The sequence below is a fragment of the Microcaecilia unicolor genome, chromosome 2, assembly GCF_901765095.1.
Source record: "Microcaecilia unicolor chromosome 2, aMicUni1.1, whole genome shotgun sequence".
NCBI lineage: Eukaryota > Metazoa > Chordata > Amphibia > Gymnophiona > Siphonopidae > Microcaecilia > Microcaecilia unicolor.
This window is the reverse complement of record NC_044032.1, coordinates 326,952,733-326,979,650: the sequence shown is the minus strand read 5'-3', so window position 1 is coordinate 326,979,650 and position 26,918 is coordinate 326,952,733. Positions and strand designations below refer to the sequence as shown.

The window sequence follows — 26,918 nt, the reverse complement described above, 5'->3', positions numbered from 1 at the left end:
GCCCAGCACTAGCCCCGCCTCCCAACCACCAGCTCTGCCACCCATTCTAGGCTAAGCTCCTGAGGATCCCTTCCTTCTGCAAAGGATTCCTTTATGTTTATCCCACGCATGTTTGAATTCCGTTACCGTTTTCATCTCCACCACCTTTCGTGGGAGGGCATTCCAAGCATCCACTACCCTCTCCGTGAAGAAATACTTCCTGACATTCTTCTTGAGTCTGCCCCCCTTCAATCTCATTTCATGCCTTCTCGTTCTACCGCCTTCCCATCTCTGGAAAAGGTTTGTTTGCGGATTAATACCTTTCAAATATTTGAACATCTGTATCATATCACCCCTGTTTCTTCTTTCCTCTCCTCATACGTCTTGTAACGCAAATCCCATACCATCCTCGTAGCTTTTCTTTGCACCGCTTCAATTCTTTTTACATCCTTAGCAAGATACGGCCTCCAAAACTGAACACAATACTCCAGGGGGGGCCTCACCAACGACTTGTACAGGGGCATCAGCACCTCTTTTCTTCTGCTGGTCACACCTCTCTCTATACAGCCTAGTAACCTTCTAGCTACTGCCACCGCCTTGACACACTGTTTCATCGCCTTCAGATCCTCAGATACTATCACCCCAAGATCCCTCTCCCCATCCATACCTAGCAGACTCTCACCACCTAACACATATGCCTCTCTTGGATTTCTACTCCCTAAGTGCATCACTTTGCATTTCTTCGCATTGAATTTTAATTGCCAAACCTTAGACCATTTTATGGTTTCAGGTCAATCTCTGTTATGTTCTCGCCGTTGCGAGGCCCAATTGACCAGTGTTCATTGTTTTGAGTAAGCCTGGAGGCTAGGGATACCCCACATGTGAGAACAAGCAGCCTGCTTGTCCTCGGAGAAAGCGAAGATACATACCTGTAGCAGGTATTCTCCGAGGACAGCAGGCTGATTGTTCTCACAAATCCGCCCATCTCCGCTTTGGAGTTGTTGTTTGTTTGTTATTTGCTTTTTGATTAAAATGAGCGGGAACGCTCGCGTGATGGGAGGGAAGTTGTCCACGCATGCGCGTTGCGCGCGGTTCGCGCACCAGAATGTTGTGGCAAACTTTTTACATTTTTTGCTTGCAAAATTGCTGATTCCCGGACGTCGACCCACATGTGAGAACAATCAGCCTGCTGTCCTCAGAGAATACCTGCTACAGGTATGTATCTTCGCATTGTATGTGTAATTGTGTAATACACAGAACCTAATTTGTGGAGGAACAGTGTAGAACTCAGTTCCAGCAATTCTTTTCACACTGCAGGGTTATTTTGTTTCAGTCCCTCCCTTCCAGGCAGCCTGCAGGGAAGAGGAGAGGAGGGATGATCCTGAAGCAGAGAAAGGACACTACTTCTAATACAGCCCCTCTTCTCCTGTTGCTCCTGTCTGTTTCCATTTGTGCTACATTGTTTGTAGTGTCTTTTGAGTTCATGACCGCCATGGTCACTGAGTGTATTGAGAGGATAAAATTTGTTTTGATGTGACTTTGTACTTAAGATGTGCACACTTATAGGGGCATAATTGAACGTGAATGGCCATCTCCATGGGTGTCTATCTCCGAGAACGGATACGTGAAGGGGCGGGACAAACCGTATTTTCGGAAAAAATGGGCGTCCATCTTTTTTCCGATAATATGGTTTGTGCCAGCCAAATGCATCGGATTTGAGCTGGGCGGTTTCATTTTTCAGCGATAATGGAAACTGAAGGTGTCCAGCTCAAAAATGACCAAATCCAAGGCATTGGGTCGTGGGAGGGGCCAGGATTCATAGTGCACTGGTCCCCCTCACATGCCAGGACACCAACCGGGCACCCTAGGGGGCACTTGTAACAATTTAAAAAAAAAGTTAACTACCTCTGAAGTACATAGGTCCCTTCCCTTGGGTGCTGAGCCCCCAAATCCCCCCCAAAACCTACTCCCCACAACTCTACACCATTAGCATAGCACTTATGGCTGAAGGGGGGCACCTAGATGTGGGTACAGTGGGTTTTGGGGGCGGTTTGGAGGGCTCCCATTTACCACCACAAGTGTAACAGGTGGGGGGGATGGGCCTGGGTCCACCTGGCTGAAGTCCACTGCACCCACTAACAACTGCTCTAGGGACCTGCATACTGCTGTGATGGAGCTGGGTATGACATTTGAGTCTGGCATACAGGCTGGAAAAAAAAATTTTTAAGTTGTTTTTTTTTGGGTGGGAGGGGGGTTAGTGACCACTGGGGGAGTCAGGTGTGGTCATCTCCGATTCCCTCTGGTGGTCATCTGGTCATTTAGGGCACTTTTGTGGGACTTGTTCATGAAAAAAAGGGGTCCAAAAAAAGTGACCCAAATTCGCGCTAAAAACACCTTTCTTTTTTCGATTATCGGCCGAGGACGCCCATCTCTCCTCGGCTGATAAACACGCCCCAGTCCCGCCTTCACCATGCCTCCGACACGCCCCCATCAACTTTGGCCGTTTCCGCGACAAATTGCAGTTGAAGACGCCCAAAATCGGCTTTCGATTATACTGATTTGGGCGCCCACGGGAGAAAGACGCCCATCTCCCGATTTGGGTCGAAATATGGGCGTCTTTCTCTTTCGAAAATAAGGCGGTTACTGTACCCTAAAGACTCCTGAGGAAGGCTTTACAGCTGAAGCACGACCCTTGTCGGGTCTGCATGTTTACTACTTATCCACTGATTTAATAAAGGACTTGCTGCTGTCATCCTGGTTCATTAGTGTGGTCAGTCATTCCCACTCCTTCTTGCTTCCGCCTGATTGTGTGTGGAATTGATTTGGTTCTTTGTGCTGCCTGCTCCTGCCTCTGACCCGTGTGCCCATTCCCCTGGTCAGCTTCCTTTTGGTCTGTAAATAAAACCCATGGTAATATGAATGTCAAATTGTATTTTACCTTTTGCAGGTAATTTTGTATTCTGAAGGCTTTGAATCCAGTAAAGTTCTTGCAAGAAAGATGACTCAAATGTATAAGCTATGCAGTGAGCAGCTTTCTCAACAAGATCACTATGACTTTGGTATGCGAGCGGTCAAATCTGTGCTTGTCATGGCTGGGTAAGAAGATACATTTCTTGAGTCTTGAAATTATTATTAATATTGTTTAAATTAGTTTTAAGTTAAAATTATTTTTTTATTTAAATGACATGTTATAATGATATTTCCTATCATTTATTCTTATAAACATGTATATTTATTTACCCTTCACTGTGGAATCAGATATATGCTATCTTTGAAATAAAAATATATGTATATGATAGGTACATTATGTAAAAATTATGTTGAGATTGCTAATCTTTTTGAATGTGTGTCGAGAAGCATTTTTATGTTGCTATTATTAATTTAGGTCTTTGAAAAGACAGAACCCAAATTTAGATGAGGATGTGGTGTTAATCAGAGCTTTGCGAGACTCAAACCTACCTAAATTTCTTGCAGATGATGCCGATCTATTCAGGTACACTAATATATTATTCTATTGTTGTTGTTATCGTCCCAAACCCTCTGCATGTAAATACATGGTATGGGAGGAGATTGGTGGGTATTTGTGTGTGACTGGGTTCAGGAGTGGAGATGAGAGGGAAAGGTGGTTTGAAAAAAGCAATCCTTAATCACTGTGCTACAGTGAATCAATGAATGTATGCTGCAGCTACTTATTTATTTGGATTTTGCTCACACCTTTTTCAATAGTAGCTCAAGGTGAGTTACATTCAGGTACACTGGGTATTTCCCTGTCGGGCTTACAATTTAAGTTTGTACCTGAGGCAATGCAGGGTTAAGTGACTTGCCCAAGATCACAATGAGCAGCAGTGGGATTTGAATAAGGCACCTCTAGATATTAGGACCGGTGCTCTAACCACTAGGTCAGTCCTTCACTCTGTTTGAGCTATTTCTTCCATAGATAAGCTGTTTCTTCCATAGATATGTATTGGGGCATTTTTTGGCTGGATTCATTTCTTTCCACTTCCACTGCATGCAGAAGCTTTACTTCTAAAGTACAGAAACATCTTCCAAATCACCTTCTCCCTTCCTTTGACTAGAGCTGCCTTCCAGTGCTCTGCTCCCACTGCCTTCTCATTGACTAGATCCTACCTTCAGTATCTGCTGCTAGTTACAAAGGAAAGAGGCTGGATAGATTAGATAATGGGAATTCATAGCATCAGCAAAAACAATATTGCTAATTATAACCAAATGGAAGAAGGCCTCTAGGCCTACCTTCAAGCCCTGGTGGTCTAGTGATGGGGTTGGAGCAACTCCCCCTGCCCCTAGTGGCAGCATCCAGAAAATGGCTGCTGCTACCTCTTTTGGCAGCTTCTCGGTACTGCAGTAGTGGCCCTGCTCACAGCAATAGATGTTACTTTGCAATATATATATATAGCAACTAATAAGAAAACTGTATGATTCTTGAAGTAGAAAAAGGAAAATGAAATAAAGTATTAGGAAATTATTTGCATTCTCTGTGTTTATCTGTGGGTCTGTATGTATTTGAGTATGTGGTGTGTGTATTTTGAGTGTGTGGTGTTGTTTGTTGTGTGCATGCTGGACATATATTGTGTACTATGGGGGGCACTTGCCAGGTGTTGACAGTTTGGAGTATATAGGGGTAATTCTGGGAGAATAGTTTTGGGCTGGAGCTCTTGGTCATGGGAAGTTGCAATAGGGTAATTTTTGTGGTTGGGACAGTTTGTATGGTATAGTATCTGTTGCGGGAAAGATAGTTGTTGAGTGTGGGGTATATTGTGGAATGATGGAGCAGTTGTGAGGGCTTAGTTTTTAGGGGGTGAGGCAGTTTGCAGGGTGGTAGAGTAGCTGTGTGGTGGTAGTTTTGGGGGAGTGGGCAGTTTATAGGCTAGTGGGATAGTTGGGTTTTGAATGGCAATTTGCAGGGCTTAGCTTTGGGGTGGGGCAATTTCAGGGTAGTTTGACAAATGCAGGGGATATTTTTGGGTGTTGCAGTAGTATATAGAGTGGTATGGCAGTTGCAGGGGGGTAACATTTGGTGATGGGGCAGTTTGTGGGGTAATGTGGCAATAGTAAGGGTGTAGGTCTTTGGGATAGGGCAGTTTATGGGGTGGCAAGGCTGTTGTGGGGGGTAATTCTTGAGTGTTGGAGACACTATTTAGGTACCCAAGTATAGAATTATCCACTAAGTGACAAAAAACAATAGAGCCAGTTGTGGGATTTCCCCTACTCCTCGCTGTTTAATTGAGAGAAGAAAGGGAGGGAGTACTTATCCAGCCAGCATAATCATTTTGCGGTCACAAAATGACAAAAGGAGCTAGGGGATTTAGTGTGTGCTAATGATTAGCTTATGCTAAATGCCATGCAGCCCATAGGAATATAACTGGCCTATTCTGTAGCTTTCCTTCTGGCCCATCCTACCTCCTCTGACATCACGTTCTGTTTCTGCATGGGTGGTATACATGGATGTTTGATAACAGGAAACAACATGAGCTTAACTGGCCCATTATGTGGTCTGAAGCCAGTAGGCGGAGGCTGCATTGGGGAGAATTAAAACCTCCTTGGGTGGAGTGGGTGGAGACTGGCTTCAGCCTTGTGACATCTGGCCATCTCCCATCATTAAACCTCCTTGGCAGCATGTCAGAGGAAAAGCTTTGGAACAGGCTGCAGGCAGTGTATATGCAATGCTGCTGCTGCCAGGGATCAACAGAAAACCACTTTTAAGGTAGACTGGCACTGGGGGGAGGGGGTGATGTTATATTGTGGGTGAGACAAAAGATATCAGATTGCATCGAGGACAGGGATTGGGAGTGGAAGAAAGCAGAAGAGATGTTTGGATTTGATAGGAGATGCTGAAACGTGATAATTTTTTAAATCGTGATTAATTTTAAAAAAAATCATGATTAATAATTGATGCATTCATTGCAGAATTAACTGTGATTAACTTACAGCCCTTCAAGGTACATAAAATAATTGTCATGGGCGCTAATGCAAGGGGAAAAAGAAAAACAGCAGTGTTGGAATGCCCTATTAGAAGTCTTAATTTGCTAAAATGTCTTAGGTTTATGCAATGATAAAATCTTAAGAGTAAAACTCTTTCTGAGATGTGACAGAAAGCCCTCTAGCCTTGTGTGTAACCAGTTGTAGAAATTGGTTTATGGTTTAATTTGTTTACTTTACTGCTGGGAGAGGGGTGGTTGGCTGGAGGTGTCCTGGGTTGCCAGGAAGATATTTAACGAGGATGACTTCCTGACCTGCACTGAGGACAGATAGCAACAGAATCAGATACTGAGCCAGCATGAATAGAAGAAGTCACCAGACAACAAAGGTAGAAAATATCATTTTATTTTCATTATAGTGTTTGGAATATGTCCACTTTGCGAATCAGGTGCTGAACATTAAAAGTTTATATTTATTTATTTATTTATGGCATTTCATCCCACATTAAACATGAATTAGGGTGTTTTGTGGCTCTACATGAGAATTGTGATGTTATGATCCCTTGTTTCATATTGTTGACGGTCTGCATTTTCCGTATGGGTGGTATATTGGTGTATTAGGTTCTGCCCAGTGTAATATTTATGGTACAGTAAGGTTCTGAGTGTGTTTTTGCACAAAGTTGTGCACAGTGTTTTGCAGTTGAGCGATTGTGCTTAGAATATGCTTTGAGCAACCACTTTATTCTTTGACATATGATACATATCTAATATCTAAATTTAATAAAAGGTATTAATTGTGACTTTTATTTGTATTTATTTTTCTGTGTGTTATCAGACAATTATGGATTTAAGCTCCACCCCTAACCCCACCCCCTTTAGCCTCCCCAAACAGTTGGGCCACCGACTGCCTATGGCCCCGAGGAACGGAAATCTTCCTAGCAACAAAAGTTTGCTAGAGCCTTCGAGCGTGCGCAGCCATCTTCTCGCCCTTCGCGCGAGAGTCCCGATCAGTTCTTTTCTTTCCGCGATAAGGGAGTGACTGCTTGTGGTCTCTCTCCATGTTCCCTGAAAAGAGCCTTCGTTTTTTCGCGTTTTTTCCGCTTTTTCTTTCACTTTTCGCTCTGGTTGAGCTGTTTTTTCTAAAAAAAAAAAAAAAAAAAAACGTTTCCGTCGTGGCCCTCTTTAGGCCGCGCTTACACGTTTCTCATTTTTGTGCCCTTCTTTTTGGCACCATCAAGAACATTGACTACGCCGCCCGTATTTTTCTGTCCATGACATCGAGGATTCCCAGCGGCTTCAAGAAGTGCGCTCGGTGCAACCGGGCAATCTCAGGTACCGACCCCCACTCGTGGTGTATTCAGTGCCTTGAGCCCGACCATCGCCCAGACGTGTGTAAGTTGTGTCTTGGCCTTAAAAAGCGGACACAGGCGTCAAGACAAGCTCAGCGGGACCGTCTGTTTGGAGCTTTACCTGGGACTTTGATGTCGACATTGGTACCGAGGTCGGTGGTGTCGATGTCGGCACCGGAGATGGCATTGACATTGGGAGCGCAGGTAATGGATGTCCGGAGACCACCACACGCTGGGAGCAGTGAGCCATCGAGTGGGTCTCCACCTGCCTCGAAGACTCCTGCTGTGCAGGCCCAATGGGACTGACCACTTTTGGACCCGACCCCTAGGAGGCGTGTGGATTCCACATCCTCCTTGTCAGTACCGAGGAGTACTGATGACGTGCCTCGAGCGAAGGCTAAGAAGCATTGTCATCGGTCTCTTTCCAGACATGGTACCGAGAGCTCCGGGGCGTCGAAGGATTCAGCACCCGTGAAGCGTTGACGCCGGGAGGATCGCTCACCCTCCATTCAAGAGATGTCGGTCCTCGGACAGCCCGGTACCGCGTCCTCGCCCTTTGCAGATTCTGCCTCCGACTCCTGCACCGGCCCCACAGCCTTTCCCGGCAGAGACTCTGGACGAGCGCATCCGAGCCATTCTCCCAGGTCTTCTGGAAGGGCTGCTGTGTCAGTCTGTTCTGGTACCGGGGGTGCTTGCGCCCTCGGTACCATTGATGGAAGTGGCAGCTGGCTCTCCGCCTGCGGTGAGGTTTTTGACGCCCGGCTTCGGCTGCCACTCAGGTTGACTCCCTGTCAACATCGTTGGAGGGAGCTTCATCGCCGCCGGCACGGGAATCAACCTCTCGACGTCGTCATCGAGGATGTGGTCCCTCGGAGTCAAGACGGGCCCGGTTTCGGACTGCAGTCAGAGAACTATTGTCCGACACCGAGGAGGGTGCCTCGTGGGAGGAAGAGGAGGATCCTAGATATTTCTCTTCTGAGGAGTCTTGTGGTCTTTCCTCTTATCCTACTCCTTCACCAGAAAGAAAGCTTTCTCCCCTGGAGAGTCTTTCTTTCTCTTCATTTGTCCGGGAAATGTCTGTGGATGAGCCCAGGACTGAGATGCTCGAGGTCCTTGACTATCCTTCGCCACCTAAGGAGTCATCCACTGTCCCTTTGCATAATGTCCTTAAGGAGACATTACTTAGGAACTGGATGAAACCACTAACTAATCCCACCATTTCCAAAAAAGCTGAGCCCCAATATCGGATTCACAGAGAACCTGAGTTGATGAGGACACAGTTACCTCACGATTCTATGGTTGTGGATTCCGCTCTCAAGAGAGCCAGGAGTTCTAGAGATTTTGTCTCTGCGCCGCCGGGACGAGAATCTAGAACCCTGGACTCTTTTGGGAGGAAGGCCTATCAGTCCTCTATGCTCGTGTCCAAAATTCAGTCTTACCAGCTGTACATGAGCATCCACATGCGGAACAATGTGAAGCAACTGGCAGACTTGGAGGCATATTTTCAAAGCACTTTGGGAGGCTAAGTTCCATAGGTTTCTATGGAACTTTGGGAGGCTAAGTGCTTTGAAAATGAGCCTCTTGGTGGACAAGCTCCCTGTGGAGCACGCCAGGCCTTTTCAGGAGGTGGTCAGGCAGCTGAAGGCGTGTCGTAAATTCCTGTCCAGGGGTGCTTACGACACTTTTGATGTTGTATCCAGATCCACTGCTCAAGGTATAGTGATGCGCAGACTCTCATGGCTGCGTGCCTCTGACCTGGACAATTGAGCCCAGCAGAAAATCGAGAAAGGCGAGAAAGTCGAGCAGGTGGTAGAGCAGCTCCACCAGTGGGAAATCACCCTCGACAGGCTCTCCCACCGGGCGCCTTCAGCATCTACCTCAACAGGTAGACGGTTTTTCCGGGGAAGGAGGAATGCACCTTTTGCTTACAATAAGCGTAGGTACAATCCACCTTCCCGACAGCCTTTTCAGGCTCAGCCCCAGCGCACTCGTTCGCATCAACAGTGTGCGCCCAGACAGGCCCCTGCAGCTCCCCAGCAAAAGCAAGGGATGGGCTTTTGGCTGGCTCCAGCTGAGCATAGCCGCTCTAAAAGTACCTGTGCCGGACGATCTACCGGTCGGGGGGAGGTTAACATTTTTTCACCAAAGGTGGCCTCTCATAACCTCCGATCGGTGGTTTCTTCAAATAGTCCGGTTAGGGTACTCCCTCAATTTGATCTCCAGACCTCCAGATTGCCCACCGGGAGCTCAATCCTTCAGCTTCCAGCACAGGCAGGTACTTGCAGAGGAACTCTCCGCCCTTCTCAGCGCCAATGCGGTCGAGCCCGTTCCACCAGGGCAAGAAGGGCTGGGACTCTATTCCATGTACTTCCTTGTGCAAAAGAAAACGGGGGGATGCGTCCCATCCTAGACCTAAGGGCCCTGAACAAATATCTAGTCCGAGAAAAGTTCAGGATGGTTTCCCTGGGCACCCTTCTTCCCATGATTCAGGAAAACGATTGGCTATGCTCTCTGGATGCTTATACACACATCCCGATATTGCCCGCTCACAGGAAGTATCTTCGATTCCGTCTGGGAACACAGCACTTCCAGTATTGTGTGCTGCCCTTTGGTTTTGCGTCTGAGCCCAGGGTGTTTACAAAATGCCTGGCGGTGGTTGCAGCTTCACTACGCAGACTGGGGGTGCATGTGTTCTCTTACCTCGACGATTGGCTGGTAAAGAACACCTCCGAGACAGGAGCTCTACAGTCCATGCAGATGACTATTCAACTCCTGGAGCTACTAGGGTTTGTTCTAAATTATCCAAAGTCCCATCTGCTTCCAGTTCAAAAACTAGAATTCATAAGAGCTCTGCTGGACTCACAGACGGCTCATGCCTATCTCCCCGAGGCAAGGGCAGACAACCGTCTGTCTCTTGTTTCCATGGCCAGAGCGTATCAGCAGATCACAGCTCAGCAGATGTTGAGGCTTCTAGGCCATATGGCCTCCACAATTCATGTAACTCCCATGGCTTGTCTTCATATGAGATCGGCTCAATGGACCCTAGCTTCCCAGTGGTATCAAGCTGGTGCTTCCAGGAATCGGGTCTTCAGATCAATCTCCTGGAGTTGCGAGCGGTCTGGAACGCTCTAAAGGCTTTCAGAGATCGGCTGTCCAATCAAATTATTCAAATTTGGACAGACAATCAACTTGCATGTAATACATCAACAAGCAGGGGGCACCGGATCTCGCCCCCTGTGTCGGGAAGCCGTCCAGATGTGGCTTTGGGCGCGCCAGCATGGCATGTTTCTCCAAGCCACGTATCTGGCAGACGTAAACAACAGTCTGACCGACAGATTGAGCAGTATAATGCAACCTCAGGAGTGGTCACTCAACTCGGGCGTAGTCCACCAGATCTTCCGAGCGTGGGGCACCCCCTCGGTGGATCTTTTTGCCACTCAGCTCAATCACAAGGTCCCTCAGTTCTGTTCCAGACTTCAGGCCCACGACAGACTAGCATCAGATGCCTTTCTCCTGCATTGGGGGATGGGCCTTCTGTATGCATATCCTCCTATACCTCTGGTGGGGACGACTTTGCTGAAACTCAAGCAAGACTGCGGGACCATGATTCTGATTGCGCCCTTTTGGCCGCGTCAGATTTGTCCTCCGAAGAACCATGAAGATTGGAGTGTTTTCCAACCCTCATCTCTCAGAACGAGGGGGTGCTTCTGCATCCCAACCTCCAGTCTCTGGCTCTCACGGCCTGGATGTTGAGGGCGTAGATTTCGCCTCCTTGGGTCTTTCTGAGGGTGTCTCCTGAGTCTTGCTTGCTTCCAGGAAAGATTCCACGAAGAGGTGTTACTCTTTTAAATGGTGTGACAGCAAGGCCCTAGATCCTCGCTTTTGTCCTACACAGACCCTGCTTGAATACCTTCTACACTTGTCAGAGTCTGGTCTTAAGACCAACTCCGTAAGAGTTCATCTTAGTGCAATTAGTGCTTTTCATTATCGTGTAAAGGGTAAGCCTATCTCTGGACAGCCTTTAGTTGTTTGCTTCATGAGAGGTTTGCTTTTGTCAAAGCCCCCTGTCAAACCTCCACCAGTATCATGGGATCTCAATGTCGTTCTCACCCAACTAATGAAACCTCCTTTTGAGCCACTGAATTCCTGCCATCTGAAATATTTGACCTGGAAGGTCATTTTCTTGGTGGCAGTTACTTCAGCTCATAGAGTCAGTGAGCTTCAAGCCTTGGTAGCCCATGCTCCCTATACTAAGTTTCATCATAATAGAGTAATCCTCCACACGCACCCTAAGTTGTTGCCGAAGGTGGTGTCGGAGTTCCATCTGAACCAGTCAATTGTCTTGCCAACATTTTTTTCCCGTCCTCATACCCGCCCTGCTGAACGTCAGTTGCACACATTGGACTGCGAGAGAGCATTGACCTTCTATGTGGAGCGGACAAGTCCCTTCAGACAGTCCGCTCAAATGTTTGTTTCTTTCAATCCCAACAGAAGGGAAGTTGCTGTCGGGAAACACACTATTTCTAATTGGCTAGCAGATTGCATTTCCTTCACGTATGCCCAGGCTGGGCTGACTCTTGAGGGTCATGTCACGGCTCATAGTGTTCGAGCCATGGCAGCATCAGTGGCCCACTTGAAGTCAGCCACTATAGAAGAGATTTGTAAGGCTGTGACGTGGTCATCAATGTACACATTCCCATCTCACTACTGCCTTCAGCAGGATACCCGACGCGACAGTCGGTTTGGGCAGGCGGTGCTGCAGAATCTGTTTGGGGTTTAGAATCCAACTCCATCCCCCTAGACCCATTTTTGTTCTGTTCCAGGCTGCGCTGTCAGATGTTTCTTCGTAGGTCAATCCTTGTTATGTCTTCGCCGTTGTTGTTTTGAGTGAGCCTGGGGGCTAGAAATAACCCAGTCGTGAGAACAAGCAGCCTGCTTGTCCTCTGAGAAAATGAAGATACATACCTGTAGCAGGTATTCTCCGAGGACAGCAGGCTGATTGTTCTCACATACCCGCCCGCCTCCCCTTTGGAGTTGTCTTTTTCTTCTTTGCTTTGTTATCGAACTGATCGGGACTCTCGCGCGACGGGTGGGAAGATGGCTCCGCGCGCTCGAAGGCTCTAGCAAACTTTTGTTGCTAGGAAGATTTCCGTTCCTCGGGGCTGCCGTGGACGTCACCCAGTCGTGAGAACAATCAGCCTGCTGTCCTCGGAGAATACCTGCTACAGGTATGTATCTTCATTTTCTGTGCTAATCGATTAGTGCAGCTACATTGCTGCATGCTAACTGATTAGCACATGGTTAGCAGACGAGCCCATACTGCCTACAAAATAGGTAGTGGTAGGGGCTCATACTAATGGGAAAATTAGTGCATGGCCATTAATAGAAATTCGACCATTTTACCCATGCAGTAAAAATGGACTTAGTGTGTGGGAGTGACCCCATATGCATGTGCTAAGGCCACTTTTTACCTCAGTTTCATGAAAGGGAAAGGGAAATGGGACTTCATATACCGCTTTTCTGTGGTTTTTGTAACTACATTCAAAGCGGTTTACATAGTATATTCAGGTACTTATTTGTACCAGGGGCAATGGAGGGTTAAGTTACTTGCCCATAGTCACAAGGAGCTGCAGTGGGAATAGAACTCAGTTCTCCAGGATCAAAGTCTACTGCACTGCACTAACCACTAGGCTACTCCTCCACTCCCTAGTACCTATCTTGACAATCAAAATCAAATTACAAGGATACTTAAAAGCAATACAGTGGTGGAAATAAGTATTTGATCCCTTGCTGATTTTGTAAGTTTGCCCACTGACAAAGACATGAGCAGCCCATAATTGAAGGGTAGGTTATTGGTAACAGTGAGAGATAGCACATCACAAATTAAATCCGGAAAATCACATTGTGGAAAGTATATGAATTTATTTGCATTCTGCAGAGGGAAATAAGTATTTAATCCCTCTGGCAAACAAGACCTAATACTTGGTGGCAAAACCCTTGTTGGCAAGCACAGCGGTCAGACGTCTTCTGTAGTTGATGATGAGGTTTGCACACATGTCAGGAGGAATTTTGGTCCACTCCTCTTTGCAGATCATCTCTAAATCATTAAGAGTTCTGGGCTGTCGCTTGGCAACTCGCAGCTTCAGCTCCCTCCATAAGTTTTCAATGGGATTAAGGTCTGGTGACTGGCTAGGCCACTCCATGACCCTAATGTGCTTCTTCCTGAGCCACTCCTTTGTTGCCTTGGCTGTATGTTTTGGGTCATTGTCGTGCTGGAAGACCCAGCCACGACCCATTTTTAAGGCCCTGGCAGAGGGAAGGAGGTTGTCACTCAGAATTGTACGGTACATGGCCCCATCCATTCTCCCATTGATGCGGTGAAGTAGTCCTGTGCCCTTAGCAGAGAAACACCCCCAAAACATAACATTTCCACCTCCATGCTTGACAGTGGGGACGGTGTTCTTTGGGTCATAGGCAGCATTTCTCTTCCTCCAAACACGGCGAGTTGAGTTCATGCCAAAGAGCTCAATTTTTGTCTCATCTGACCACAGCACCTTCTCCCAATCACTCTCGGCATCATCCAGGTGTTCACTGGCAAACTTCAGACGGGCCGTCACATGTGCCTTCCGGAGCAGGGGGACCTTGCGGGCACTGCAGGATTGCAATCCGTTATGTCATAATGTGTTACCAATGGTTTTCGTGGTGACAGTGGTCCCAGCTGCCTTGAGATCATTGACAAGTTCCCCCCTTGTAGTTGTAGGCTGATTTCTAACCTTCCTCATGATCAAGGATACCCCACGAGGTGAGATTTTGCGTGGAGCCCCAGATCTTTGTCGATTGACAGTCATTTTGTACTTCTTCCATTTTCTTACTATGGCACCAACAGTTGTCTCCTTCTCGCCCAGCGTCTTACTGATGGTTTTGTAGCCCATTCCAGCCTTGTGCAGGTGTATGATCTTGTCCCTGACATCCTTAGACAGCTCCTTGCTCTTGGCCATTTTGTAGAGGTTAGAGTCTGACTGATTCACTGAGTCTGTAGACAGGTGTCTTTCATACAGGTGACCATTGCCGACAGCTGTCTGTCATGCAGGTAACGAGTTGATTTGGAGCATCTACCTGGTCTGTAGGGGCCAGATCTCTTACTGGTTGGTGGGGGATCAAATACTTATTTCCCTCTGCAGAATGCAAATAAATTCATATACTTTCCACAATGTGATTTTCCGGATTTAATTTGTGATGTGCTATCTCTCACTGTTACCAATAACCTACCCTTCAATTATGGGCTGCTCATGTCTTTGTCAGTGGGCAAACTTACAAAATCAGCAAGGGATCAAATACTTATTTCCACCACTGTACATGTGTGCCTGACGAAACCACTTATAAAATGGATGAATTTTGAGATAACAAAAAATAAGGGGGTCATGCAGAGTCTGGGTGGAGCATGGGTGGAACTCACACAATGCACAGAGGGCCCCTTTTTCTAATCTTCCTGCATTAAAACTGAAGCCTTTGAAGCCTCATTAATACATCCATGTCCCTTGCATCTCCTCCCTCATATGGACAAATTTATTTTTCCCAAATCTTTGAGAATACTGAAATCAGCTGGTTCCCTGAAAGAACTACGCAATATCACTAAACACAAAATAGAATGTACACATGACATCCCTATATGGTACTCCTCTATGTTTGACTCCTCTGCCTTAAAGCATTTTCAAAAAGAATGGGAATCTAAAGGGATTTGGTTCCTATCTCAGCTGTACATTGCAGGTAATTTATTATCTCCTGATGCTCTATCTAGATTACCTATGGAAACAGGTCTCCTCACTTCTAGCTCCTGCATACTCTTTTATCTTCTCTAACTCATAACACAAAGTTTTCATCCTATTGCCCTGATTTACAAAGTGGCCAGAAACAAGCCTCTACACTGTACAAAAAACTTGGAGTCCTCATGGAAAAAAGGCTTGGATATTATCTTAAAAGAAATTAATGGTCAACATACTGGTCTAAAACCTTACATCCAACAAAATGAGCAGCTATATCCCAGTCATCATTTTTCATAATGCATCGTGGCTACTGGACTCCAACAAGACTGGCCAAAATCTCCAATCAAAGTTCCCTAACATTATGTTAGTCTTGTCACTCTGCTGATGGTTCTCTTTCTCACATGATCTTTTATTGTCCAAATGTACATGCATACTGGAACTATATTTATTTATTTTTTGTTACATTTGTACCCTGCACTTTCCCACTCATGGCAGGCTCAATGCGGCTTACATGGGGCAATGGAGGGTTAAGTGACTTGCCCAGAGCCACAAGGAGCTGCTTGTGCCTGAGGTGGGAATTGAACTCAGTTCCTCAGGACCAAAGTCCACCACCCTAACCACTAGGCCACTACTCCACTCCACTATATTTGGTCCAGAATCTCCAACGTATTTCATCTACCTCCTGATCTGTATATCTCCTACAACATTGTCATCCTTTGCTCCTCTAGTTCGGAAATTTACTTACCTCAATCCTCTCACAAAATTTTCAATATCCTAATGGCACTTGCCTTGCATTAAATAATATGCAAATGGAAGGCCAATTCACTTTTGAACTTCTTTGAATGGTGGAGCCATGTTTGCATTATAAAGGGAAATGGGACTTGATATACCACCTTTCTGAGGTTTTTGCAACTACATTCAAAGCAGTTTACATATATTCAGGTATTTATTTTTGTACTAGGGGCAATGGAGGGTTAAGTGACTTTGCTCAGAGTCACAAGGAGCTGCAGTGGGAATTGAACTCAGTTCCCCAGGATCAAAGTCCATTGCACTAACCACTAGGCTACTCCTAGTACTTGCTTACAAATATCACTCTGTGAAGTCTGTAAAGACTACCTGGGCACCTATAGGCTCATTTTGCCTTAAATGTCCACAGACTTGATAATTGCTATTTTTTTTTTAGATTTAATAAATTCAATACAAAATAACAATGTTTATAACTTCCATTCAATAAGAGAAACTATATGATAACAAACATTTAACTGGATAAAAATTGAATAATATTGTAGTAGTTCAAAAGCTTGAATTGAGTGAATACACAACAAGTATACAGATAAATGAGGCTTATATACACTTTAATGGAAGTTATCCAATATGAAGTTTATTGTAGCAATGCATTATTGATACTTCATATACGTCATGAAGCTGACCTATTGTTATGTTTGTTTTATTTTGTTACTTTGATTTATCTATGGCAAATTCCAATAAAAATATTGAAAAAAAAGAGGGCCTGCGCTGGCGTGTGTTTTTGATGCATGCTGAAGCCCCCTTTTACCACAGTAGGTAAAAGGTAGGTCTTTCCTTTCTTCAGGAAATGGCCGTGCAGCCATTTGGGGGGGGGGGGGGGGTGGAGCCTTTACTGTCCCCATTGAGGTGGCGGTTAGGGCTCCTACGCTAACCCAGCACTGCCTGATTACCATCGTGTACACACTGGGGCTACAAAAATAAAAATATTTTTGTAGCACCGGATATGATGGTGCACTGGGGGTGGGAACCACCGAGCTACTGCGATACTTCCTTTATAGCGAATGGTAAGCCTGTGTTGGTTTTACCGACACTTTCTAAAAGGGCCCCATAATGTACTGAACAGTATAAGTTATGCATGTATCTCCAGCATTTAGGCTTATGCCTAAATCATATCCACATATTTCACCTGTTAAAGTAGTATTCAATAAAGGAAAATATCTACTTTCCCTTGTAGAATAGGTGCTCTGTTATAGAATTACTCAAATAGCCCACCCCCTTTTTTAAAAAACATCCAATGTGTTTTTAGCCATTTATATTTCTCAACAAAGCATATTAGCATTAAGTTGTTTTTCTTATATTTAAGTCCACAAGAAATATCATCTTTATGTAGTTGGCAGTGACCCCCCCCCCCCTTATTTTGTGTTATCTCAATATTCACCCATTTTATAAGTGGTTTCATCAGGCACACATGCTATGTAAGATATGTGCCTATTTCTAGAATAGCACTTAGGCAGAATTTTGGTGTTTACATGCATTTTTACACACATATGCACATATATGCCATTATTCTAATCACTTCAATGTGCAGTTGGCACATAAGTGTTGACACCCACTTTATCTCCTTAGTGCTTGATTGTCAGACCTAACCAGGTAACTGTAGGTAGGGGACACAGCTGGACTAAATTTAGCCTATTAATTTTTTACCAGCTAGATTTATGCAAATTATCAGATGAAAGCAAATGTTGAGCTGAAACTTTCCAGAAAGACAGCCAGCTAAAATTAGTTCACTATGGAAAAAGTCATGGGGTTTCCATATTCGCACACTGGAATGTAAAGAAATAAAGGCAAATAAATGAAAATTATAAAGTGCTACTTTTCACATTTCACTTTATTTTGATATACTCCCAAATCTAAATTTAAAGCAGTTGACAGAAACATATATTTCCAGGGAAACAACAGTATAGAAACACATGCAAGGAGGCCTAAGTTACTTGTAGGTTTGGGAAACTTATAATATTAATAGTACCATCATGAAAGACAACAGGAATGAAGGAATTAAAGCACAACAGGACATTATTTACAAAAGAGTGATGCTTAGAGCACTACATGTCAAACTCCTAGACAAGGCCAAAATAGGTTAAATGGCAGGATTAATTAAATAATTTTTTTGTTGCAGTTTAAAGTTTTATTGAATATTCAGCATATAGAACAGTGAGTTTAACAAATTCAATTCAAACAGTGATAGTAACATGGATAAAAAGTTTACTGGAGTCATTTCTTGTGTAGATTTCAGATGCTAACATTGCTGCCTTCAAATCAAAACAAAGGAGTAGGCCAGAGCAAACTTTTATGTTGCCTGAACATAGATTAACTTTTTACAAAATCAATATTAATGAAATATTTGAGATTCGAAAACGTCGCTTAGCATTTGTGCAGGGGTATAGCTTTCTTGACTGTATGTGTATGTGTGTATTTGTGTTTATTTGAATATAATTACACCATACTGATTTAATTTTATTTTGTTTTTCTCTATTAGTGGGATCATATCTGACCTTTTTCCAGGAGTCCAAATCCCAGAACATGACTATGGCATACTCCAGTCAACTATTATAAATGTTATGCTTTCATGCAATCTACAATCAGTAGACTGTATGATTCATAAGGTCATACAGTTCTATGAAACTATGATAGTAAGACATGGTGTTATGCTTGTGGGGCCAACAGGAGGTGGAAAAACAACTGTATACCAAATTTTGGCTGATACTCTAGGGGCCTTGCATAAACTTGGTGAGAAAAATGTTTTTTATCAGCCTGTTAAGACATATGTTCTGAACCCTAAATCAATTACAATGGGGGAACTGTATGGTGAAGTTAACCCTTTAACCCTTGAATGGAAGGATGGCTTGATGGCTCTGAGTGTCCGATCAGCTGTCAATGATACTTCTGAAGATCACAAATGGATCATTAATGATGGGCCAGTGGATGCGTTATGGATTGAAAACATGAACACTGTATTGGATGATAACAAAATGCTTTGTTTGGCAAATAGTGAAAGAATCAAATTGACCCCACAGATTCATATGGTGTTTGAGGTAAATTCATTCATTTTTCTTGATATTTTGTGAGTTACTATTGTAGGAAAAGAGCTAGATGAAAAGAACTAAGTTAACTTCCCTATCTGAGTACATTTAGATGTATTATTGTTATAAATGGGTAATATAGCATAAAACATTTCCTGTGATACCTGATACAATGGAGGCAGAAGCTGATAAAATTCTGTTTTGTGCAGTTGAAAAGGATGATTCCAGTTCTAGGGGTATATTGGGGTTTTTTCTGTGCACTGCTGGATTTGGCACTTCTCCCAATTTTTCAGCTAAACTCCCCTTTTTCCTAAAAAGGTCAATTTTTATAGTCAGGTTTTCTGCATTTTTTCTTTGTCATTACTTCTCACCATTACAGTTAAGTAGTTTTTTGATTTTGATAACCCACATGTGAAGAGGAATTCTATAATTACGTGCCCCTTGCAATATACAGAGAAATAGCATTTACATTCATATGTGCACACATACCTACTTAACTGCTGGCAGGGTGCCTAAATAATATTCTGTAAGGTTGTGTGTGTGTGGCACAGAGTATAAATGCAAGGGGGTGTACACATGAGCAGAGCATGGGTGAGGCTGCTACTTATATGCATAACTTACAGAATACTGTAAGTTACGTTGCGTTTCCACAATCACAGTTACACTAGGTCTATGGCTGGTGTAACTGGGGATGCACAAATGTAAGTCACACCCAAGACACTAGTACGCTAGCATTCTCTAACTGGGCACAGCATGGAGTTGTCCACCTATAGAATTGTCACTCTTGAAGGTAATGTACAACAAGTTGCCTGGTTAAGGAGAGTAAGTAGGCTTCTATTTAGGCACTAATTTATTAAGATAAATAAGCATTGATGTTTTATGTGTGCATAACATACATGCTGTTCTTGCACATATTAGCTGTCTAATCTAGGCAATTAGCGCTCCCCTCTCCCCCTTTACCAAACCATGGCTCCTGGAACATGTAGATGTCAATTTTCAGCAACATGTTGATGTATGAAGTGCAATGAAACAAAAGAGCCTACTATTTCTCCTAGGCTTTCCCATCTACTGTCTCCCATGTTTTCCCACCTACTGTCTCCTAATCTCCTGTTTCCCTTCTTGATGATATCGATCCCTGTCATATGGATAAGACAGTACCAAGCTCTCTGTGATAATTTTCCATCCCTTGTTAACCCATGTACTACTTACATTTTCTTCTTGTATCAAGTGTTGTGTTGCTTTATCTTTTGTGATTTCCCTTCTCCCAAATATATATTTTATTGTAAACTGTTTAGATTTCTTTTTTTTAAATATACAACAAAGAGAGGGGGGGGGCAAAGTACAGACACAAGTCCAAATAGCAAAAAAAACAGTACTAGAAGCCTTCAAAATAGGGACACAGTTCTTTAATAATACACTTAGATCAAATAATCCTCAAACAGACCCGACACGGGCTGTGTTTCGGCGCTCAACACCTGCATCAGGGTCTACATCAGACAAAAAAACAATAAAACAATAATTACAAGTAATTAAAAATAATAATGAGATATAAAAAAGTGAGATATAAAAAAATACAAAGATACTACAGGAACCAATAGTATTAAAACGCATACCTAACATATAGAGTAAGAGGCATACTTAAAATGTATATTATGTATACAAAACATATGACAATCATATATATAAAAAGTCCAACTTCAATCAGAAATGTAACATAAATCTGAATACATACATAAAAACCATAAAATGGTAAAACAATTATTATATATTGATGTATCTCAAAATTGAATAATCTTAAGTTAGCAGGCAACCAACTTATGTAATACTGCACATATTGTATATATAAAAAGATAATAAAATGGTACATATTGATGTATCTTTTGATTTGATGACCTTCAATTAGCCAACTTATATTATACTGTACACATTATATATATATATATAAATAATAATAAGAATGTATAAGATAAAATATAATCTAGATCATTAATTAAAAAAAGATGATTATTAATAAAAATGAGATTGAGCTCACCACAAAAAATAGCAGGAACAACGTGCAGCAGTATGGTTTGACTCAACAGAGAAGTTGGAGGCTAAATGCTGCAACAGTGTATATTCGCTCTGAAGGTGCGCGTCATATTGATACAGAAGACAAAAAACAAAAAGCTAAAAACAACCTATGAACAATCGGTTTCATGTCGATATTTTGGGTAATGAAATTTTGAACATTCAGCGATGCTAGCGACAATGTGCAGTGGCATTGGTGTGTAGTATTAATACAGATTGCAGGCACGTATTTATAATCGCGTCTATCTAACATACAGTTTACTAGAATACATAAAGTCACAACCATTTTAAGCAATAGTCTACAGTGGCTATGGTATATGTATATTTTAAGACAGATAATATAACAAAAAGTGGTATATAGCAGCTTGCTATCGACGTGATGGTGTGAATGAATTGAGTGGTTTTATCCTGGTTATATATATTTTTTATATTTCCATCATCAGACAGTTAGATAATGAATTATAATTCTAACGATGAACACATATGTTTATAAATCAACGAGTTTATAATAAATCAATATGTTTATAAATCAATGCTAAACAAAAAAAACAGCACCATGGGCCTTTAAAAATGGAACACAGTTCTTTAATGAATGAGCCTTGACAAAAAGACCCGACACGGGCCGTGTTTCGGTGACTAGCTAAGTATCCTACTGAACGTATCATACGAGACTTCATGGCTTTGGGTCAGAGGGTGAAGCATCTAGGTGCACAGGCAGTGTTCTTATCGATCTTCCCTGTTGAAGGTAGGTCCAATGAGAGAAGCTCGCATCTTGGAGATAAATGCATGGCTACATGGTTGGTGCCGACGAGAGTGCTTTGGTTTTGTAGACCATGGGATGATTTTCCAAGAGGTACTGAGTGGTGATGGTGTCCATCTGTCAAGGAAGGGAAGGAGTGTCTTCAGCAACAGGCTGGCTAAAATACTAAAGAGGGATTTAAACTAAAATTGATGGGGATGGGTATCAAGGCCACAAAGTCATAATTAACCCCAAGGAAGGTAGGACATCAAATACCTCTATAGAAGTGAATAAAAAGAGTAAAATCTGGAGAGCCTTGTATACCAATGCCCGTAGTATGGGAAACAAACTTCTAGATCTTGAGGCTACAATGATGAAAGTGGACTTGGATTTAGTGGCGGTCATGGAGACGTGGTTCACGGAGAACCATGACTGGGATGTTGCTATACCTGGCTATTTATTTGTTTGTTTGTTTGTTTGTTGCATTTGTATCCCACATTTTCCCACCTATTTGCAAGCTCAATGTGGCTTACATAGTACCGTGATGACGATCGCCAATTCCAGTAAGAGAAATACAGAGTGGTCAAGTGTTAATGTTCATATTCAGGAAGGACAGAGTAGGAAAAAAGGTTGGAGGTGTGATATTATATGCTAAGAATGATATCCAAGTGACAGAACTGCAGGACATGTGGGGTATGGAAGAAGCGCTGTGGGTTAAACTGGAAAGAGGGAAAAGAAAATGTATCTATATCGGAGTGATATACAGACCTTCCTCACAGTCGGAAGAAATGGACAGGTACTTAATTGAAGATAGCTAGGAAAGGGGAAGTACTACTGATAGGTAACTTCAATATGCCAGATGTTGATTGGGGTGTGCCGGCTGCGGGGTCGTCTAGAAGCAAAGAGATCTTAGATTCCCTACAGGAAGAATTGTTCCAGCAGTGGGTGACGGAACCGACACAGGATGGAGCTGTTCTGGACCTGGTGCTTTCGAATGGAGAGTACGTTTCTGACGTCAAGGTGGCGGACCATTTGGCATCTAGTGATCATCATATGGTATGGTTCAATATTAACAAAAAAAAAAAAAAAAACAGCACCACAGGCCTTTAAAAATGGAACACAGTTCTTTAATGAATGAGCCTTGACAAAAAGACCCGACACGGGCCGTGTTTCGGTGACTAGCACCTGCGTCAGGGGTCACAGTGATGACGTGGAAAACTTGGGGAATAACTCGAATATGTATAAAGCTACAAAGCACCAAGGCACTTTCACTTTCTGTATTTGTAGCTTTTACTATATGAGACGTGGGGTAAGGAATAATATATTGTAGAGGAATATATTCGAGTTATTCCCCAAATTTTCCACGTCATCACTGTGACCCCTGACGCAGGTGCTAGTCACCGAAACACGGCCCCTGTCGGGTCTTTTTGTCAAGGCTCATTCATTAAAGAACTGTGTTCCATTTTTAAAGGCCTGTGGTGCTGTTTTTTTTTTTTTTGGACTTTAGTTTGTACTTCGTTCCCTCTCTTTTGTTATATGGTTCAATATTAAAACAGAAGAGAGGGCTCATGCGAGATTGAAGGTCCTGGATTTCAAAGGAACTAACTTTGCCGAGATGGGGGAATTTCTCAAGGAACAGTTAGCAGGATGGGAACAGCTGAAGGATGTAGAACAGCAATGGACAAGACTGAAAGGAGCTATATTAAAGGCAACTAACCTTTACGATAGTTTTAGAACATTTGGAAGCCAGTCTTCCAAGAACTGCCTCAAATCTACTTCTCTGATGGATTTAGGGAGACCAAAAAAAGGCAGGTTATTCCTTCTCAAGTGATTTTCAAAATCTTCGATTTTGTCTTCAAGCTTTCCTATCACCACTCTAAGTTCACTCTGCCCCGTTTCTTGTCGCTGGAGTCTGTCTTCCACTGTGGATAATCGCTGTTGGTAAACTTGTAAATCCGTATGCATAGTTTCCACCCGAGTTCCTACTAAGTCTATTTTGGCTGCTATCTTTTGCAATTTTTTTGTCCATGGAGTCTTCCAGAATAACCCTCAGCTCTGCCGCCACCTCGGCGGCCCACACTGAGCTCACTGAGGGCCCGCCTGTTTGTTCAGCCTCTGCCATTTTGTCTCCAGCTCAACCACGGTCGGACAATTTCCTTGGCGTTTTACTAGACATCCTGGGGGCAAGTAACTCAGATGGCTCCAAAATATCAATCCAGAGGCTTTCCGCTTTCCAAATATGCTAGGAGAAAGACGATAAACAGGCTTCGGAGGGGGGGGGGGGGTGGAGGAATTAACCCGTATAGGCAGGAGCACTCCTCACATGCGCCCGCTCTTCAGCTTAGCATCATGTGACCTCAGTTCCGTCACTTGAATAATATTCTTAACATATAATGCCACTCCTCCACCCTTTTTTCCTACCTTGTCCTTCCTTAATAGATTATAGCCAGGTATAACTATATCCCAGTCATGATTCTTCACGAACTGTCTCCGTGACTGCCACTAAATCCAAGTCTGCTGCTATCATTGTAGCCTCTAGATCTAGAAATTTGTTTCCCATACTACGGGCATGGGTATACAAGGCTCTCCAGATGTTACTCTTCCCCCCCCTTTTTTTTGTAAAGGTATTTAATGCCTTACTTTTCTGTGGGTTATTAATGACTTCGGGGCATTTCTCACCCATCCATAGGCGCCCTGTATAAGAGGCTTGGACAGGCTAAGCCTCCCCTGCTGTGCTCTGAGGGGTTTAAATTGTTGATTTACTTCCATCCTCACAGCAGGAGCTGCAGTGAAAGCCCTCTAGCCTTGTCCAGTTGTAGAAATTGGTTTATGGTTTGTTTACCTTACTGCTGGGAGAGTGGGGCGGGGGGGGGGGGGGGTTGGCTGGAGGTGTCCTGGGTTGCCAGGGAGATATTTAACAAGGATGACTTCCTGACCTGCACTGAGGACAGATAGCAGCAGATACTGGGCAGCATGATCAGAAAAAGTTACCAAACAAAGGTAAAAAAAGATCATTTTATTTTCATTATAGTGTTTGGAATATGTCCACTTTGAGAATCAGGTGCTCAACATTAAAAGTTTATATTTATTTACTTATTTATGGCATTTTATCCCACATTAAACATGAATTAGGGTGTTTTGTGGCTCTACATGAGAATTGTGATGATATGATCCCTTGTTTCATATTGTTGATGGTCTGCATTTTCCATATGGGTGGTATATTGGTATATTACTACTACTACTACTACTACTATTTAGCATTTCTATAGCGCTACAAGGCGTACGCAGCGCTGCACAAACATAGAAGAAAGACAGTCCCTGCTCAAAGAGCTTACAATCTAATAGACAAAAAAAAAATAAAGTAAGCAAATCAAATCAATTAATGTGAACGGGAAGGAAGAGAGGAGGGTAGGTGGAGGCGAGTGGTTACAAGTGGTTACGAGTCAAAAGCAATGTTAAAGAGGTGGGCTTTCAGTCTAGATTTAAAGGTGGCCAAGGATGGGGCAAGATGTAGGGGCTCAGGAAGTTTATTCCAGGCGTAGGGTGCAGCGAGACAGAAGGCGCGAAGTCTGGAGTTGGCAGTAGTGGAGAAGGGAACAGATAAGAAGGATTTATCCATGGAGCGGAGTGCACGGGAAGGGGTGTAGGGAAGGACAAGTGTGGAGAGATACTGGGGAGCAGCAGAGTGAGTACATTTATAGGTTAGTAGAAGAAGTTTGAACAGGACGCGAAAACGGATAGGGAGCCAGTGAAGGGTCTTGAGGAGAGGGGTAGTATGAGTAAAGCGACCCTGGCGGAAGATGAGACGGGCAGCAGAGTTTTGAACCGACTGGAGAGGGGAGAGGTGACTAAGTGGGAGGCCAGCAAGAAGCAGATTGCAGTAGTCTAAACGAGAGGTGACAAGGGTGTGGATGAGGGTTTTGGTAGAGTGCTCGGAAAGAAAGGGGCGGATTTTACGGATGTTGTAAAGAAAGAAACGACAGGTCTTGGCAATCTGCTGGATATGAGCAGAGAAGGAGAGAGAAGAGTCAAAGATGACTCCAAGGTTTCGAGCTGAGGAGACAGGGAAAATGAGAGAGCCATCAACAGAAATAGAAAATGGGGGGAGCGGGGAGGTGGGTTTGGGGGGGGAAATGAGAAGCTCGGTTTGGGTCATATTTAATTTCAGGTGGCGTTGAGACATCCAGACAGCAATGTCAGACAAGCACGCTGAAACTTTGGTTTGGATGCAAGGTGAGATATCAGGGGTAGAAAGGTAGATTTGGGAGTCATCAGCATAGAGATGGTAGGAAAAGCCATGGGATGAGATTAATGAACCAAGGGAAGAAGTGTAGATAGAAAAGAGGAGGGGACCAAGAACAGAACCCTGAGGTATGCCGACTTTAGTAAGCGCAGTTTCGGTTGAGTGGAGAGGGCGAAAACCAGATTGTAGTGGGTCAAGAATAGCATGTGAAGAGAGAAAATCAAGGCAGCGGCGGTGAACAGCACACTCAAGTAATTTGGAGAGAAAAGGAAGGAGGGAGATGGGTCGGTAATTAGAGGGACAAGTAGGGTCGAGTGAAGGCTTCTTAAGGAGAGATGTGACCACAGCATGTTGTTCTGTCCAGTGTAATATTTATGGTACAGTAAGGTTCTGAGTGTGTTTTTGGACAAAGTTGTGCATAGTGTTTTGCAGTTGAGCGATTGTGCTTAGAATATGCTTTGAGCAACCACTTTATTCTTTGACATATGATACATATCTAATATCTAAATTTAATAAAAGGTATTAATTGTGACTTTTCTTTTAATTTATTTATTTTTTCTGTGTGTTATCAGACAATTATGGATTTAAGCTCCACCCCTGGCCCCACCCCTAACCCTGCCCCCTTTAGCCTCCCCAAACAGTTGGGCCACTGACCGCCTATGCACCCATCCACAGCAAATTTTGTTTAAAGTCTTCTTTAGTACTTTAGCCTGTTTGTTACAGAAGTCACTTCATCTCTTCCTAGAAAGATGGACACCCATCACTACTCAGTAGCTCTTAGAAAATCATCCCATGGTCTGGGAACTGAAGTGCTTGCGTTGGCACCATCCACACAGCCATACATTCAGCTCCACGATGCAAGCTTTACCTCTTATGGCCATTACTTTCAACAGGAAGGATTGATGAGAATACCGCCTGTGCACCTAGGTGCTTCACCCTCTGACCCAGAGCCATGAAGTCATGTTTGATATGTTCTGTAGGATACCTAGCAGTATCATTTGTGCCAACATGGATG

At 43.7% G+C, this 26,918-nt stretch overlaps 1 protein-coding gene across 1 annotated transcript in view; it reads left to right on the top strand.

Moving 5' to 3' along the window:
- DNAH6 (dynein axonemal heavy chain 6) overlaps window positions 1–26,918 on the top strand; it is a 2,906,060-nt gene that overhangs the window by 1,053,520 nt on the left and 1,825,622 nt on the right. Inside the window, exons 34-36 of the mRNA XM_030192089.1 lie at window positions 2,927–3,075; window positions 3,365–3,472; window positions 18,311–18,866. Coding sequence (XP_030047949.1) covers window positions 2,927–3,075; window positions 3,365–3,472; window positions 18,311–18,866 — 813 coding nt within the window. The remainder of the gene's footprint in view (window positions 1–2,926; window positions 3,076–3,364; window positions 3,473–18,310; window positions 18,867–26,918) is intronic.